At 37.6% G+C, this 17289-nt stretch overlaps 1 protein-coding gene across 4 annotated transcripts; it reads right to left on the bottom strand.

The window, feature by feature from the left end:
• Positions 1–68: 68 nt before the first annotated feature.
• On the bottom strand, positions 69–9621 carry dnajb6a (DnaJ heat shock protein family (Hsp40) member B6a). 4 transcript variants are annotated; one of them, XM_077229553.1, is made up of 10 exons: positions 9385–9504; positions 6298–6383; positions 6016–6125; positions 4512–4569; positions 4260–4375; positions 3993–4142; positions 3475–3655; positions 2119–2189; positions 326–466; positions 69–239 (listed from the first exon to the last, which is right to left on the bottom strand). In XM_077229553.1, exons 2-10 carry the CDS (start codon positions 6363–6365, stop codon positions 172–174), a joined length of 963 nt encoding a protein of 320 aa, XP_077085668.1. In that variant the 5' UTR covers positions 6366–6383; positions 9385–9504; the 3' UTR covers positions 69–171. The 4 variants fall into 4 exon arrangements, with proteins under 4 accessions (XP_077085668.1, XP_077085677.1, XP_077085695.1 ...); XM_077229562.1 differs by having other exon boundaries at positions 4260–4373; positions 4513–4569; positions 9336–9469; XM_077229580.1 differs by lacking the exons at positions 69–239; positions 326–466 and having other exon boundaries at positions 1381–2189; positions 4260–4373; positions 4513–4569; positions 9385–9621.
• Between the last annotated feature and the right edge of the window lie 7668 nt (positions 9622–17289).

The following is a 17289-nucleotide window of genomic DNA, read 5'->3' as shown; positions in this document are numbered from 1 at the left end:
GGCAGAAAAAAATAATAAAAAAAAATTATAAATTGTAACTTTGCATCCAAAAAATAACAGATAAAAAACAAACAAGAAAACGCTAGAGTGTTTTTCCGACCTCAACACAGAATATCCACAGCTACAGTATGTCAGACTATCAGTACTACGAGTTCAGATGCAGCAACAAATTTAGGACTCTTTGGCCTTTTTGGTCTCTCCCTTCACCGTCATTCTCTTCCTCTTGACTCCAGTTTGCTCTGTTGGGATACATAACTTTTAAGTATCACAAGCATCATGCTTGAGCTCCAGGAATCTGACACGATATATGAAATGGGCTTCTGACCTTTGCCTGCAGTTTTATTTTGCTCCTCTCTCTGAGCTGACTGCCTTGCAGAGTGTGAGGAGGAGGAGGAGGAGGAAGAGGAGTCAGGGAGCTCCTTCCTCTGTCTGTGACCCTCCAGCATGCCCATCTCCTGGGCTCTTCCTAGAGAGAGGGGTGCGGTTTAGTTTAGAAACTAATTAAATAAGTGTAATAATATCTGCCTTTAATTTAAAAAAGATGTTTTGCAGACCCTATTACACTATCTATTACCAGTCAGTTTTTCCCCAAACTGTTTTGACGGTGATAATTCTGCACTATGCATACTATACCTCTGACATCCAGAGGTAGAGATGCATTTAGAGAGCATAAAACAAAATCACAAAACTTGTTAGTTTTGTTAGCCATGCATTCTGGTAGCACTGCAGCCAGCTTCATTTGGCAGACGAAAGGCATCGATGAAAGGCACTAAACAGCGAAGAAATGTTCTAGATAATAGAGAATTCAAGACAACTTAACTGATAATTATCCCCAATTTAAAAAAATTGTGTGAGACATTATCAAAATTATAATCATTATTTAATAAAAGTTAACTAGCCACTCTTTACAAAAAAAGGAACAAAAGAAATGACACTTTACTTTCTTTGATTAATAATATTATGGTTTGTTGCATTATAGCAGTTTATTAATGTACATACAAATAGTTAGAAAGTGGATTTCTTTAATACGTTTTCATTTCGGAATGTACATTACGTAACTCTGTGCCATCACATGACATTTGTTAATGGCTTAAGAAAGTTACTATTTAAGGAAGATAAATTGCCCCGTTCGCATTGTTTCTAGTTGGAATATCCTTGATCGATTATGATCTGCTTGAAGTATTAATGATCATAAATTTTAGTCTCATAACATTATCACTTACTCTAAACTCCAGAAAACGCAGAAGAATCTAATCATATTTTGTTATAAAAGAGTGTTAGTTTAGGCAAACAAGCTGCAACACACTCCATTAATGATTGGATTTGGAAGGAAATCAAAGATCACTCTCACTTAAAGCAAAACTACATAGACTGCAGAGCTGCCACATCCCCAAAAAGGATGAAACTCATTTATTTAGGTTCAAATTATTTTACAAAGTACACAAAGTTCGTTGAATGGTCATAAATCAGTTCTATTATTAACTCCGGTTCTCATCAGGTTATTTAGTAATAACATTACAACTATAAACAACATTTGTTGTCTTACATGCAACAATGAGGGAAAAAAAACAACATTTTCATTAATTAAAAAGAATAAAAATTGCATATCAGTACAATGGATCTAGCACTCTACCAGCATGTACAAATGTTATACAAACGAATCAGACAAGTTGCCATAAGGTTTGAACAGTAAGTTACATACTCCAAATCCACACTTAGTTGTTAAAGTCATGCACAAAGCACAATTCTCTTTTCCTTTTAGCCCAAAGCACTATTCAAAAGGCAATGTGCAATCATGAGGACACAGCAACACAAAGTACTAGCGGAAAGAAAAACTAATCTCACATTATGGTCCCAAATAAAAGTAAAATTACACGCATCCTGCGCAAAATACTGACAGTCCTCATTTATAAATATATAAACCAAAAAATTGTTCAGAAACAACAGGCTAAAAATTAAAAAAAGGAGATGGGAGGAAAACAACAAACAGGCAACAACCAAAAAATAACGCAATGTACAGACATCTGAACGACAGTACTAACATTGTTTGAGCTCAAGTTTGTGCTGAAAGGGCTCCATTATCTTACTTGTGTTCCAATCGCAGGAGCTGTTCCTTACCATTTATGGTTAGAGATTTTAACTGTCCATCTTCTTCCACTTCTACCCGTTCCTGTCCATTCTCAACGATTCTACAGAAACAAATGAATACCACATCTATGAATTACAAAAAAGAAACATTTTTAGGGTTGGGTATCGTTCGAATTTTAGCGACTCCAATTCTTATCAATTCCCAGTTTCTATTCCAATAAGATAATAAGTATTTTTTACTTTTTTGTTTTTGCAAACATTTTGTTGCTGAAAACACAAACAAAAATGTGCTAAATGCTTTTTAGCCTAAAGAAAACTTACAAAAGCAAAAACTACTAGCCTAATGTAAATGAAAAAAAGAATATTAAAGACAAGTAAACAGTCAGTAATAAAATAAGAACAAATAAACAAATCAGCAATAGTAAAAATAAAAACAACTGAACTAAGAAACAAATGAATTAGTGTTTTAAGTTGTTCAGGTAGGTGCACTGCAGTCTTCACTTTATAAATAATATCTATATTAATCCTAGTGCTGGGCGGTATGACCACAAATCCATATCAGGTATTTTTCAAAATTATACAGTATTTTATTTTTTCAAGCATGAGTGGGTGTTAACCACATTTTCAAATTGTTTACAAAGGGGTGCCAGCAGGAGGCGCTGTAGGCGCATCAGAAACAACAGTTTCCCCGGTAACGGCTGTACACAAAGCAGCACCCCTGCTTTATCAGGAAAGATAAAGAAAGATTAAATAAAAATAACATCGAAACTATTCTAAAGACAGTCAGTTCCCTTCAAAAATACATTCATAGCAATACAAAAAAAACACCCGTGCCGCGTTTTGACTTTGAAACGTGCAGTGCTCATGTTTATTCAACGATGTCAATGCCAACCACAAATACATTTTCCATAAGGCTGTGTTGATATTGTGAACAAATGTATGGGAAACAATATAATTTGACATCTATCAATTATAGTTTAACCTATCTATCTTCACCGTCACGCTTAGTACCATATAGCTGTGCCCTCACCACAGTGCAGCAGTGAAAAGAGACCCTCTCAAATAGTGTCGCGCCGCGTTCCGAACGTTGTTTAAGCGACATACACCAGTATTGCTTGCAGAATATTAAAAATTCATATCATAACAAAAATAAAAAACGGTATTAGGTATGAACCGGTATACCGCCCAGCACTAATTAATCCTTATTGAAGTTACAAAAGTTAAAAGTTTGTCAAGATTAGTGAGTGCTTTTTTCTCTTTTTCTTTTGTTCTTTGATTAACATTAATGACGCATATGGCAGTAGTATTTTGCCGGATAGGGTTGTAGGCTAGTTTCAGGCTATGTAGGTGGTATAATGAATGTATATAAAAAAAAAGGGTGCCTACCTTTTTGTAGTGATTTTCCTCCCATTGATGAATTTAGTGGAGGTTGAAACAGACCGGAAGCTCCCCATGCCTCCGCCTCCACCTCCACCTCCGCCTCCGCCTCCCCCTCCACCAAATGAAGTTGAAGAAAAGGAAGAGAAGCCACCTCCTACTCCTCCCATATGCCCAAAAGGCGTGAAACCTACAGTTAAAATATAATAATATACATTTGTATATATATATATCTTTATCCATAATAATCATGTTAGTCGGCAAACGTGTGCACAAAATACTATAAAAACATGTTTAATGGCACCAAAAATACAATTTCAGTTTCAACTGTTGTAGCGATGTCCTGAACAACTATACAGTCTTGAAGCCTGTGAAAGATTTCATAAACCCTGATGTTTGACTTTTAGTACAAGTTTCCAGATTTTTAGACAGGATTTGGTTTTAATTTTCAGCAGTTTTACGTTTGCCCTTTTGCATCAATTGAAAAGATTTTGAAATGAAAAGTGGACATATTTGCAAAATCTGACCTGCATCAAAAGATGAAAACCCTGCCCCAAAAGGTGGGAATCCTCCAAAGCCTCCAAAGAAGGACCCTCCTGTACGGCTCCTGCTCATGCCCCGCTGATGGGGGTGCCGCCGACCGCCACCAAAAAAGTCATTGCCAAACGGATCTCCACCTAAAAGATAAAAACAACAACAACAACAGATTTGCATATAACATTTAATGAACTGCCTAAAAAAAATGCTCTGCCATTGAATGCTCACAAAAAACAGCGAGGTAAATACAAACTCACCAAAGAAATCTGCAAATGGATCTTGTCCACCAAAGAATTCCCTGAAGACATCCTCTGGATTGCGGAATGTGAATCCAAAGTGGTCGCCATTAAAGTGCCCTCTTCCTCCTCCTCCTGTCCAAATGATAAAGTTACAGGTTTAAACATGGTACACTGTCATTATATTGGCATATTATTTATATACATTTATTTAATCCAAAAATAAGAATTTGACCAAACCACATATAAAAAAAAAATATTACTGTAGTATTACCTCCACCTGGTGTTAAGCCTTCTTTTCCATACCGATCGTATACGTTCCTCTTGTTTGCTGAAGGAGAGTTAAGCAAGAGTTAAGCAACTACGTTTTGTTCACCAACTCATAGTAGAGCAGAAAATACCAACATAAAATGTGAGAGACCAACAGATTTATTGCACAGCAGTTGTCCATAATCTAGTTATTATATTACTCCTGCACCAGACCTGAAAAACACCTGGAAAACACCAGACACACAAAGTGGGACACACTTCACAGTGGGTGCAATTTCATGAGTCATCGTTCATTTTTTGGAATTTGAGGAAAGTCTGCCATTAAGAGTGGCAGCGCTAACCTCTGAACACAACCCCTCCTTCTGAAGGAGTGTCTCAAAAGTGCAGAGACTGCTGTGCAAGGCTGATAAGGCTGGGAGGTCTATAATGGCACTGGGGATGTTTTACATATGTGTGTTTATCATGCGATTTTCTGCAATTTGTGTTATCAGCTGTCACGTTTCGCTTCAGGAACCCCCTTTTTTCCCCCCAACAGTTTATAGCTGTAAATGACACAGCAGGGCTCTTCAACCCCAGTCTTGCAGGGCCAGTTTTCTGCACTTTACTACCAATCCCAATTTAACACACCAGTCTGTAATTTGCTGAACACCTTAATTAGCTTGTTCGGTTGAGTTTGGTTAAGGTTACAGCTAAACGCAGCAGGACACTGGCCCTCCAGGACTGGATTTGAAGAGTGTTATATTATACAGTTTTAACATGGCACCCTAAAGAATAATTTAATAAAAACATGTAATTTATACAGAAAACAAGATGCTGAGTTTCACGGGAACAGCGAAGTATATAGTGGTATAGTATATCTTGTGTCATTTTTGTGCCTGTTATACCTGGTAACCATGCGTTATTAGTGATCGGATAGCTATTTGATTTGTTAAAAACTATCCATTTACACTCGCCCACATAAATGCGTCACCGCAAAACGGATATAAATTCGATCTTCAGTTCCCGTGCTGTACGCAAATTTAGTTAACTTCAACGGAACCAACAGATATGAGCTGCATTTTATCAGCTGAATTCAAGATCAAAGACCATAAAAGGAGAGAGGGCACTGGTAAGATCATTAAGTCGCACTACTTTTAATGAAGAGTATGCTGTGTTTCATTTGTGGCAGTTTGCGCATTGGCTTGCTCAGCGGTGATGCGTGTTGTTGCAGTAGCGCTGTCATATCGGACTATAATGTTCGCGCTTTGACGCATTCATTTTTGAAACATTTTGGGACGAGTAAAATTTACACATGTGGTTTCAACAACCAGATGCATTTACACTTGTCCGGTTTTGTGGTTTGAGTGATCGGATTTAAATCCGTCTCGAAAGCGTTTAAGAGGGCCTTTACACCTGGTCTATTCACGATCGGATAGCTATGAGTAGATGCGTCAGTTATGGCCGTCGACTGCCCTGGGCCACCCTTATTGTTGAACCCCATTTCAGTCTGGTGATCGTTAAGACTTACGATCAGACAGGACTTCATACGCCTCTGAAAGCTCCTTAAACTTCTTCTCTGCGTCTTCCTTATTATCTGGGTTCTTATCTGGATGCCACCTCAGAGCTAGTTTCCTGTAACTGTAAGGGAAATACAGCATGACAAATGAGCCTAGACAGGGAAATTATCATATTTAACACCACTGGAAAAAAAGTAATACCGTTTTCTACAGCTTAATTACGGTTTAATCTTGAATAACAAGCATTGTTGAGGATGTAAAGAGGAATAAATTAAACTAAAGATTAAGCTTACGCTTTTTTGATGTCATCTGGAGATGCATTTTTCTGCACTCCTAGAACCTGGTAATAGTCATCATCCATGGCCACAAACTACAATGGCTGAAAAACAAATGGGGGATAAATAACAAAATAATAATTAGCACATGTACGTGCAGGCACTTTAACCCCTGTATCATATCAGATGCATTTCTACAGCCTCTAAACAAGATTAAAACTTTCCTGAAAAGCCCTTTGCCCTCTGATTGATAGCTCAGTTTGAACTATCAATTTGAGTACTTTTATGCTATTTACCATTAAAAATGTCCACCTTCAGGGTATGGCACATGTGACTTTGCTGTAAAATCATAAATGAATTGTATAAAGTGAATATAAGAATAATTTATATTGTTATTAATGTTTCAAGAGGAACATTTAGCCTACTACAAAGTACTGTATTGCATGGCGTTGTGCTGAATTGCATTATAAGTTTTGCCCCCTCTCCCATGAATATATAAAAGCCTCATTCATTCATAAAAAGCCTGATGTATTGTCATGATACAAAACAAAAAAAATATGCAAACCTTTTAAAAAATATATTTTATCTAAAGGTTCAATCAACTTTCAAAAATTATTTCTCAGTCTATTATTTTTTCTCAGACTTTACAGCTTAAGACATTTTCCACATCCTACATGAAAGAGCTAAACATAAAGGCTCAAGAAGAACAAAGAAAGAATAAATTCATTAATAAAATTAATACACAAATCACAGGATGCAAAAATTTGCACAATGCCCTGTATTTGTCCAGGACAACAAATGTAATCAAGTTGTCTAAAACCTTAAAGGGTTAGTTCACCCAAAAATGAAAATGATGTCATTAATGACTCACCCTCATGTCGTTCCAAGCCCGTAAGACCTCCGTTCATCTTCGGAACACAGTTTAAGATATTTTAGATTTAGTCCGAGAGTTTTCTGTCCCTCCATTGAAAATCTATGTACGGTATACTGTCCTTGTCCAGAAAGGCAATAAAGACATCATCAAAGTAGTCCACGTGACCTCAGTGGGTTAGTTAGAATTTTTTGAAGCATCGAAAATACATTTTGTTCCAAAAATAACAAAAACGATGACTTTATTCAGCATTGTATTCTCTTCCGGTTCTGTTGTCAATCCGCGTTCATGAGTCCGCTGACGTAAGACGAGCTGACGTGTTATCTGGTGCGCCCGAGCTTCGTTTACAGTCTGAGGGAGACGCACGCTGTAAACAAAACAATCTTTGCAAACATTTCTAAGGACTTCGACACAGGGGAAGACTTGCATTTTTTTTTAACCAGACATATTTATTTGAACCCGAATACACGGACGCACCAGATAACACGTCAGCTCGTCTTACGTCAGCAGCAACACTGGCCTCGTGAACGCGGATTGACAACAGAACCGGAAGACAATACAATGCTGAATAAAGTCATCGTTTTTGTTATTTTTGGAACAAAATGTATTTTCGATGCTTCAAAAAATTCTAACTAACCCACTGAGGTCACATGGACTACTTTGATGATGTCTTTATTGCCTTTCTGGACAAGGACAGTATACCGCACATAGATTTTCAATGGAGGGACAGAAAGCCCTCGGACTAAATCTAAAATATCTTAAACTGTGTTCCGAAGATGAATGGAGGTCTTACGGGCTTGGAACGACATGAGGGTGAGTCGTTAATGACATCATTTACATTTTTGGGTGAACTAACCCTTTAATTCATTTAAAATAAGGAATGAATTAAAATGATTTAAAAAAAAAAAAAAGCCCAAAGAAGCTTAAAAAATAGCCCATGACTGTACAGCCAAAAAACAGGTGTTTTCAGAATATCAACCAAGGTTACTCATCTCATTACTATTTAGATTTACACATAACATGATGACATAAGGAAAATCAATGTTAACTGCAATTTGACAACCTGCCTGTTACAGAAAATACAATAGATTTCTTTCAAGCTGAATGCATTTTTATCTCTTAGTAATATATGAAAAACATTAATAAATAATTGAATATATGGTAAAGAATCTGGTTTTACATGGGTCCATGCAAATAATAATGTAGTTCTCGATCTGATTTTGATGAGCACCAAATTGAAATCCCCCTGTGAGCCGGTCACATTTCCTCATAGCAGCACCTGCTACTACCAGGCTGTTTTCATTTCAAATCCATGATAGCAGCATGAGATGACCCAGAATCAAGCTCAGATCTCATTCATGTACGACAAACATCTTGGAGCATTAACTGCATGTTAGATGGGTTTGTTTTCTCACAGCTAAAAAAATCAGGGAAAATGTTTTGAGTCTTGAAAAGGATGTATGTGCAAAGTAAGAGACAGAGAGCTGCTAACAAAATAATAAATCATCCAGTTAAGAAAATAAGCAATGCATTTTGGTGCAGGACAATTCGACAGCCACTAAAATACACTGAATCAATGTACTAGGGGGATAGTTCACCTTAAAAAATAGTAATAATAAAAATGTATTGGTCTTAATGTTGTTTCAAACCTGAACTTTCTAAAGTGGAACACAAAAGGTGACCATTCACTTCCATTGCATGGACAAAAGATGCGAGGCAAGTGAACAATGACTGAGGCTGTCATTATGAAAAGCATCATTTTGCGTTTCACAGAAGATAAAACATCATCAACCCAATTCGGAACAAAATGAAGGTGAGTAACGTTAAAGTTAAATTAACAAAGACTGTTCATGTTTGGGTGAACCAAGTTATCTCTTTAAACCTACGCTATGTCATCAAGCTAGCCAACCACTGACAATACTATTGACATACGAGTCACACGACCCATTAATGTTCTAATTATGAATAATTAAAACCGTTTTTTTTACCCACAGCAGACCAAAACGTCAAAACAACGATATACCTCGCTTTTATTCATGTTTCCATCTGGCAACCTTGTCATCTTTTAGATGAGCTAACCAGCTAGCAACAATGCTATGATATGGCGAGCAGGAATTATTCATATTTTTCTCATAAAGAAAAGCTCTCACGTAAGCCTGGAAAACATACCGAGCGCTTAACATACCTTGTGTTTTAACTGCCAGAGGCAGGTGCTCTATTTTTGGTCGACTAACCTCAGCCTGTGGGACGCTGTATTGAGCTGATGTGACAAGCAAAGAAGCGTCCGGAAACAACACGAATCCTCTGGTTTTTGCGAGGATTTGACGTCACGTCCTGTTTGAGGTATTTAAACCAAACCATACGCACCTTTGGCTCCAGCTATTCGGACGATGCTTTTTCGTTTTCGATTGCTGTATGAAAAATACTGGCGATTATTGTCGCTGTAGAGTTGTTCAACAATATTCTGCAATAATCGCTCTCTCTCTCTCTCTCTCTCTCTCTCTCTCTCTCTCTCTCTCTCTCTCTCTCTCTCTCTCTCTCTCACAGACACACACGAATACAAGCTATGAAAAAACATAACAGGAAATAAGAATTAGCCTACTATATGTGAAACCACTATAACAGATAAAGTGAATTAAATAAGTTAAATAATATATTTTTCTACTTAAAAAAACAAACCAGTTTATTTTCTGAAAGTTCACAGGGCCGTTGCAACACACACATAAACGATAAATTACTTGAACTCATGGAGAGCTATATAAAATGCGTTTGATGACAAAACTCGATCACATAATTTAACCTTTATTTATTTTTATCTAGCGAACCTTGGCGAGAGGCGTAGGCCTCTGCTGGCTCTGCTGGGTCCCTCTGCTGGCTTGTTTTTGCATTAAGCAGGTGCACAGAGTTCAATTAAAATAATGGACATATCAAATAATAAAATAAAATATTTCCAATAAAGTACTTAAATATAAAGTACAAATATAGGCTATTACTACTTAATTGCAAAATGTCCAAAGCAGATTTTCAGATGTTGATTACGAAATACTTCAGTGACAGTGTCAACAATAGGCCTATAAGTCATAATGGTGATAATAAGATAAACATAAATGTGTGCATAAAACACAAGTTGAAGATTATTTGTGCCAGATTTAAAAAATGACCTTTGTAGCTATAGCCAAGCATGAGGGATAACTTTGATATAAGCAGGCAGGGCCGTAATCACCTTATGTATTGAGGCACGTCCTGTGACCAAGGCTGGTCTGCCTCAGCGGTCTAACAGCGCGCGTCAGTCGCTATGACCACAAACAATGATCGAGAAGACCAATCAAATCAAAGAAGGCACTATACGCCAACTGTGCGAACAGCGAACGAGTGCGAGTGTAATTAAGTAGGCCTAGCTATAAACATTAAAAATTGACAACTTTTTACTAATGTTGAACAACCGACAGTAATATCCAGTGATGCAAACTACTCGCCTTTGTTTTATTTTTTTAAGGAAATGTCGCGTTTTGAATTGCTATCATTAAGCCCCTTTCACTCTGAATGTCATTCATCTTCGCTGGTCCTCTAATTCGGTAGGTGGCGTTGTCACTGAAAACCTAGGGTCCTAGAAATGCGGTCCTAGAAGTGGGGTCCTGAAAATGCAGCCTCCGTTTTTTCAGGCAGATACAGGCATTCTCAGCATAACGTGTGCCATGCCATTGGTTTGACCAAGGTAAATGAAACGATAATACGTGGATTGTTTAAGTCATCGTTTTACTATTGTTGTTTTATCAACGAGGTTTAGCAAAGACAGCTACACGTGGCCCATCTATCAAAATTAATTATTTTATTCTTCTGAAGGCTAACGATCGATCGTTAAAATCTACAGATGATGGCCTATCATCAAGTGTTTTATTTTGTGAATACTTTACATCATGTCTAATAATAGCAGTGAATATAAACAAATGTTTTGTTTACTGGCAAATGTTTCAGTGGAATACAGATTTTTTCAGACAGTTTTCAAACCTGCTATAAAAGTACCCCCTCTCCATATTGCACAGATGATGGCATATCAAAGTCTCCAATTCCTGTGGCGCCAAGAAAGCAAGGAAAGCCCCCCACCATCCATCCTCGCCACATTCTACAGAGATAGCCTACTATAGACTTGTGAGTGTTCCTGCCCGTCATCCTGCCTATCTGTACCTGTGAGAGTTATTTAAGTAAACTGTTTGAATTGAAGCCTTTGTTTCAGCCTTCTCCTTTAACCCGCACACAACACCGTGACAAATACAAGAAAATTCTTAATAACTTTATCACAAAACATTTCATTTCACATTTCTTAAGTTTTATTTACCCAACTCAAATCTGCCTCAGTCCCTTCTGATCCACAGAAGTGACATATATCAGTCAGGTCATCTTAGAAACAAAATAAAAAACACAGAGCATGCATCTATAATTCATCATTTTTCACACATGATGTTAAGTATTCACAAAATAAAACACTTGATGATAGGCCATCATCTGTAGATTTTAGAGCGGGACTACATATTTTGGCAGGTCGAAAATACGGTCTGAAAAAATCTGTATCCCGGTATAACTTTTGTCGGGAAACAAGAAATGTGTCCATATTCACTGCTGTTATTAGACATGATGTAAATTATTCACAAAATAAAACACTTGATGGCATCATCTGTACAATCACTTTTTGTGTATGACAATGACCAGCCTACTATTTAAGTGCAATGCATTATTAAATAATTTTGATAATAATTCACCATGGAAAAAAGGCTGTTTGCTTTATGAGTGAAACGGTATGGTCGTCTTGGATTTTCAGTAGGCTAACTAGACATTCTCAATTCAGTGCAATGAAGTTCGATCGTTAGCCTTCAGAAGAATAAAATAATTAATTTTGATAGATGGGCCACGGGATAGAGGTCTTTGCTAAAACTCGTTGATAAAACAACAATAGTAAAACGATAACTTAAACAATTCACGTATTATCGTTTCATTTACCTTGGTCAAATCAATGGCACACGTTATGCTGAATGCGAGCTCGCTCCCGCGACCGGGGATACACTTCCTTTCAGGGGTAAGTACTTTGGCACGACACCTGTCATGTTACTAGGTCCCCAACCCGGCATCGATCCCGGGTCATGTTTGCGTTCACACAGGCAATTTCCCGAGATCAACGCGCTGTGTGAAAGGGGCGTTAGATAGGCTATGCTTCATAATTTATAAATCATGTGATGAGACATTTTGCATTTTCGACTTATTAGACATGGGCTATAAATAAGAGTGAATGTGTGCATGTTTTTTTTTTTTATATTAAATTGATTAGCCTACTTCATAAAAGCCTATATAGACCTATTAGTCTTCCCCCAATGTTGAAGACATGGTTACAGCCTTGGACGCTGGTGCTGGTGCCGGTGCTGGTTTTAAGCCTTGTCACTGACATTCACCTGTTTCTTATTAAGCTAAGCCTGTTAGTAGTTCAACAGCAAGTGCCCTGTCCAGACCCATCAATTAGAGTCCAGATGCAGCTAGCATGTGGCAAATGAAGTTCCTCTTGGCATTAATCCCATCCCAGAGAGATAGGCCTATTAGGATACTATCAGAAAATACTTGGGTAGTTAAATCATCCCATTCAGTGTTTCAATATAGTTTATTGCCATTTTGCATTGATGGCTTAAAGGAAAACAATCTGGCTAGGCGACAATGCAGTTATTATTTGGCATTGATAATTTATTTTATAGGCTACTTTTATGCTGATATTTCAGTATTTTTATACATGGGTGCTCCATTTTTATGTCTGTTTTTCTTGTAGCTGTTTCTGAAATGAGGGGGTGAAATAAAGGAAGTGCTGCTTCATGTTAGCTACACATTCAGGCATGGGGTAAATGATGGTGCCCTGCTGTGCAGGATGAAGAAGCTTTAAGTTTGTGAAGTTCGGCCTGTTGAGGCAACCCTAAACCATGACCTGCAAAATCACAGCCATACATTCTTCCATCTCTCACTCTCCCCCTTCTCTTTCTGTCCCATTTGTCCCTTCAGGATTGTGAGGTCTAATTTTATCCATGGTTATTGAATAACAGTTCATGAGAAGGCAGAATCAGAGTCCGGTTGAATAATCGATAGTGCCACTCTGGCTGCTATAAATAGAAGTGGGCTAAGTGCTTCATCAGAGGGATGGAGAGGCCTGTGAGAAGACTTCACTGTGAACAAGGCTCAATGCCTTCAAGAGGAAAATCAGGAGATAAGGGTCATAAGTCAAAAATGTTGATTGATGAGTGATATAGTGACATTAAAGATTATTTGGAGGAATATCATCACACATAGGTTCACTGGCTCTAAATCAGCGAAGTCTATTTAGTCTTAAGTGTTTATTGGACGACAGAGGTGAGGCGAGTTTCACTGGCTTTAAAGTCATTTGCAACTTAACACCTGAACTACCTCACCTCACCACTTGAGGGCTTCACAACACCTCAGACATCAGTCTGGCAGACAATCATATGGTTATAAATCACTGCACACCCAAGCTTGGCTGGTCTTTTTCCAGCACATTCTGATGTACAATAATATCAGAGAGGATTATGCATCTGTGGATTCATCACTCATTTTTACAAGTTTTATACAAGTTAATAAATGTTGATGAAAAATGTTTTTATTTTATTTAATATGATCAATATGACAACATATGTTTTTAGGTTGCTTTAAACTCATCAAAATACCCTTGTAAAAGTACAAATGCCCCTGAAAATCAATTACAAGTGGCAATCTGAACAAATTAAATGGACGAAGACTGGCAATTTAATGCATCCCTGCTGAATAAAAAAATATTCATTTCCTTCAAAATAATGTTTTACTGACCCTAAACTTCTGAACGATTGTTATTTTCCAATTTCATGAAAAATGATTTCTTTTCATTTGAAGTGTTGACAATCCAATTTTACGCTAAGGCTGTATTATCATGAATTTGCTTTATGAATGATTCTCTTAGTCCTTATTCATGATTTTGTGCTCATTCACTCAGGCTGAAGCAGTCAAGCTGAAGGAGGAAATGATAAGAGAAGTCCTGCTGTTAGTAGACAGCCTCAGATGCATGCATGAAATTAACTGTAGTCCCTTTCACATTTATGGGACTTGCATCTCTGTGAGTCCAACTCAAGCTCTGCTCTGCGAAGGACTAATGGGGAATGGTTGCTTTTATTCCAGAGAGGAAATGGAAATTTAAACAATATCTCAAAACACATCTTTACTTTTCAGGTTTACACAAGCAATAGCTAAGGACTAATTCCAGTTTTGTGACCCAACACAACATTTTACCAAGTAGGACAAGGATAATACAGTTTATGTGCATAAACCATGTGTATTTTATCAGTTAATCACACAGCAGCCATACCTCAACATACTAATGCATGAACTTTGAGCACAGAATGAGATAGAATTCATGAAAAGGCTGCAGCTGTGACTGAATGAAATGGATTAATCAACTATACACAATGTCTTGTGGTGTTCCACAGGAATCCCCTTTTATCTTCACTTGACAAGTCACTACAAGCATGTTCCTTGCAGACAGCTTACAAGACTCAGCTCACAGTTCTCCATTAGTCATGTAGAGTGATTTCAATGTCAATCTGTAAAAAGGGTTCATTTGTGTGTAAACCTGTAAGCACAGTTAAAATATACCTTGCCTGTAAAATCATCAAAGAGTGCAAAGTTACCTGGATCATGTAAACAATTAGGGACCTCCAAACTTTGACAATCTTCTCTCTGGACTTTGGTGCCGCTCACTGTAGCAGGCCTCCTCTTTTGGAGGTGCGTTATTGATGGCTCACGCTCACTCGGTGTTGTTGCTGCTGCTTAGAGAGGGATACAGAGGCACTTAGGAAATTGAACTAGATGCAAACTTCATTGCCCCAAACCTTTTAGTGATGTCATTAATTAAACTGCATTGTGAATATAGTGTGTTTGGCAGGAGAGTGTGACAGCCATCGGCTGCTGGACTGACTGCTTCAACTGAAGCACTTAGACAAACACACAGAGTGATGTCATCCAAGCAACGCACTGCTGAGAGTTTTGGGAAAAGTAGTTTTTAGCCATGAATTTACTATTGATTTGAAGCCAAAAATAAAATGATTCTACATTTAAAATGAAAGTTAAACCAAAAGCTGCAGATAGATAAATAGATTAAGATATCTAATAAAATATTAGATATATAAATAATGTAATAATTATTAAAACCAAAAAATGTCTATATTGAGAACGCTTATAATCAAAATGTGTAGATGTAGATGTAAATATAAATAATAGATGACTGCAAAATAGAAAGAAAGAGGCAGGCAGATAGATAGATAGATAGATAGATTGATTGATTGATTATGATAGAGACAGACAGATAGATTGATAGATAGAGACAGACAGACAGATAGATGATGATATAGACAGATATATAGATGATGATAGAGACAGACAGATAGATAGAGACAGACAGATATATATATATATATATATGATGATAGAGACAGACAGACAGACAGATAGATAGATAGATAGATAGATAGATAGATAGATAGATAGATAGATAGATATAGATAGAGACAGACACAGATAGATAGATAAATAAGACAGACAGATAAGATAAAAAGTCTTGTTTTGCATAATTCTGACTTTTTAAATCATAATTTAGACTCTAGATCTCAAAATGATCTCAATTTAGACTTTTTAATGTCATAATTATGACTTTATTTCATAATAATGATTTACCAAAGCATGATTTTTTTTTTTTTTTCAAACTTGGAATTTAATTTTTTTGTTAATTTCATATAGCCATAATCACCAGAGGCAAATGTTCTGAACATTTAATGCTTGTTTGAAGAACTTTCGGTTATCTGAAGGGCTTTTATTGGCTTCTCTTTGAAGAAACTCTCTGTTTGTCATAAAAAAGCTTTCCAGTATTCCTGCCACTCATGGTTTCACGGGAAAGGTGCTGCGGCCTCGGCTCTCACTAAAGGTGTTGGTTAGTTTATAGTCACATTGCAGGTACCTGTGGAAGGTGTGCTGTCCTCCGCCCTCACATTGACTTGTTTCTCTACATCGTCAGTGTGACAACAGAACTGACACCCTCATAAAAGCCCTGTGCTTGTGAATTGGCACTGCTAGAGCTCCATTCTGTACCTCCTTCAATCCCTCCTCTATCTCTCCCTCCCCTTTCTCTCCGACCTTTCTTCAGGCTCTGAATGCCTCATTTGATCTGACCGATGTTTGTTTATGGTCTGCGCAAATACAAATTGAGTCCCCCCCCCCCACCTTTTCACCAAAGATGTGAAAGAGCAGGAAAAGGATGTGCTCTGTTTGGTTTGCATGGTGCCCCATTCATTTGTAAATGGCTGTGGATTGGAGATGCTTGTCCAGGAGCTGTGACAGTTCAGTGAAAGGACTTATCCACAAAGAAGAGATCCAACTAATAAGCAACTTCAGAAGGACTAATTGCATAAGGAATGCATTCGGCCAGATGAGGTGTGAGGAGGTACGTGTGTGCGCTCCATCCATCAAGCTGCCCTTGTGAAAGGAAAAGAGGCGAGGGGGAGTTGGGGGGTTAGCTATTCGTTGTGGGAAATTGCTGTCTTTCAACGTTATAATTTTCAAATGTGCACATCTGAAATGTTTATGTAAAAACACTACACCTTTTTCTTAAACAATAGCTTAGGGCAAGTGATTTTCAATGCTGAATGAAGATCACCTACACCAGCTCATACGAACCATCTCTGAAAGCTGGAGAACCACAATCAACTCAGTACCAAGCCTCCACCCAAAAAACTGTCTAGACGTCTGTTCCAATTTTTGGTAGGTTTGTCAAGAGCTTTCCGAACAAGGAGGAAAAGCGCAGGATGGCAGGACCACAATGGGCCTGATAAAAGTGTGGAGTGGAGATGCAGCTGTTCAAATAACAAGCATGTTGCATCTAGGCTACGATGAGTCATATAAGCCCCTTATGGGATATCAACAGGTTCTGCCTCCCAGGATTTGCCTGCTGCAGTTGAATAGATGAAAAAAGGGCAAATACCTTAAACAGTTTCCTAAAGCCTCTGTGAAAAGCCTACTTGAGAGAGGAGAGGGTGGTCGGCTGCGTTTTAAGTGTGATGGGAAAGATCCACAAG

The sequence above is a fragment of the Siphateles boraxobius genome, unplaced genomic scaffold (assembly GCF_051911475.1).
Source record: "Siphateles boraxobius isolate OS27281-9 unplaced genomic scaffold, OSU_SipBor_1 1, whole genome shotgun sequence".
NCBI lineage: Eukaryota > Metazoa > Chordata > Actinopteri > Cypriniformes > Leuciscidae > Siphateles > Siphateles boraxobius.
The sequence above is the reverse complement of the archived record's forward strand: the minus strand, read 5'-3'. Positions and strand labels throughout refer to the sequence as shown.

Bases quoted from the DNA above. Each gene is read 5' to 3' on its own strand.
- dnajb6a (XM_077229553.1), bottom strand. From the start codon at position 6,365: ATGGATGATGACTATTACCAGGTTCTAGGAGTGCAGAAAAATGCATCT. The intron at 4,376-4,511 runs TAATACTACAGT...TATCATTTGGAC, and splicing joins GGCTTAACACCAGGTGGAGG to AGGAGGAGGAGGAAGAGGGC. The intron at 4,143-4,259 runs GTGAGTTTGTAT...TTTATCTTTTAG, and splicing joins TCCATTTGCAGATTTCTTTG to GTGGAGATCCGTTTGGCAAT.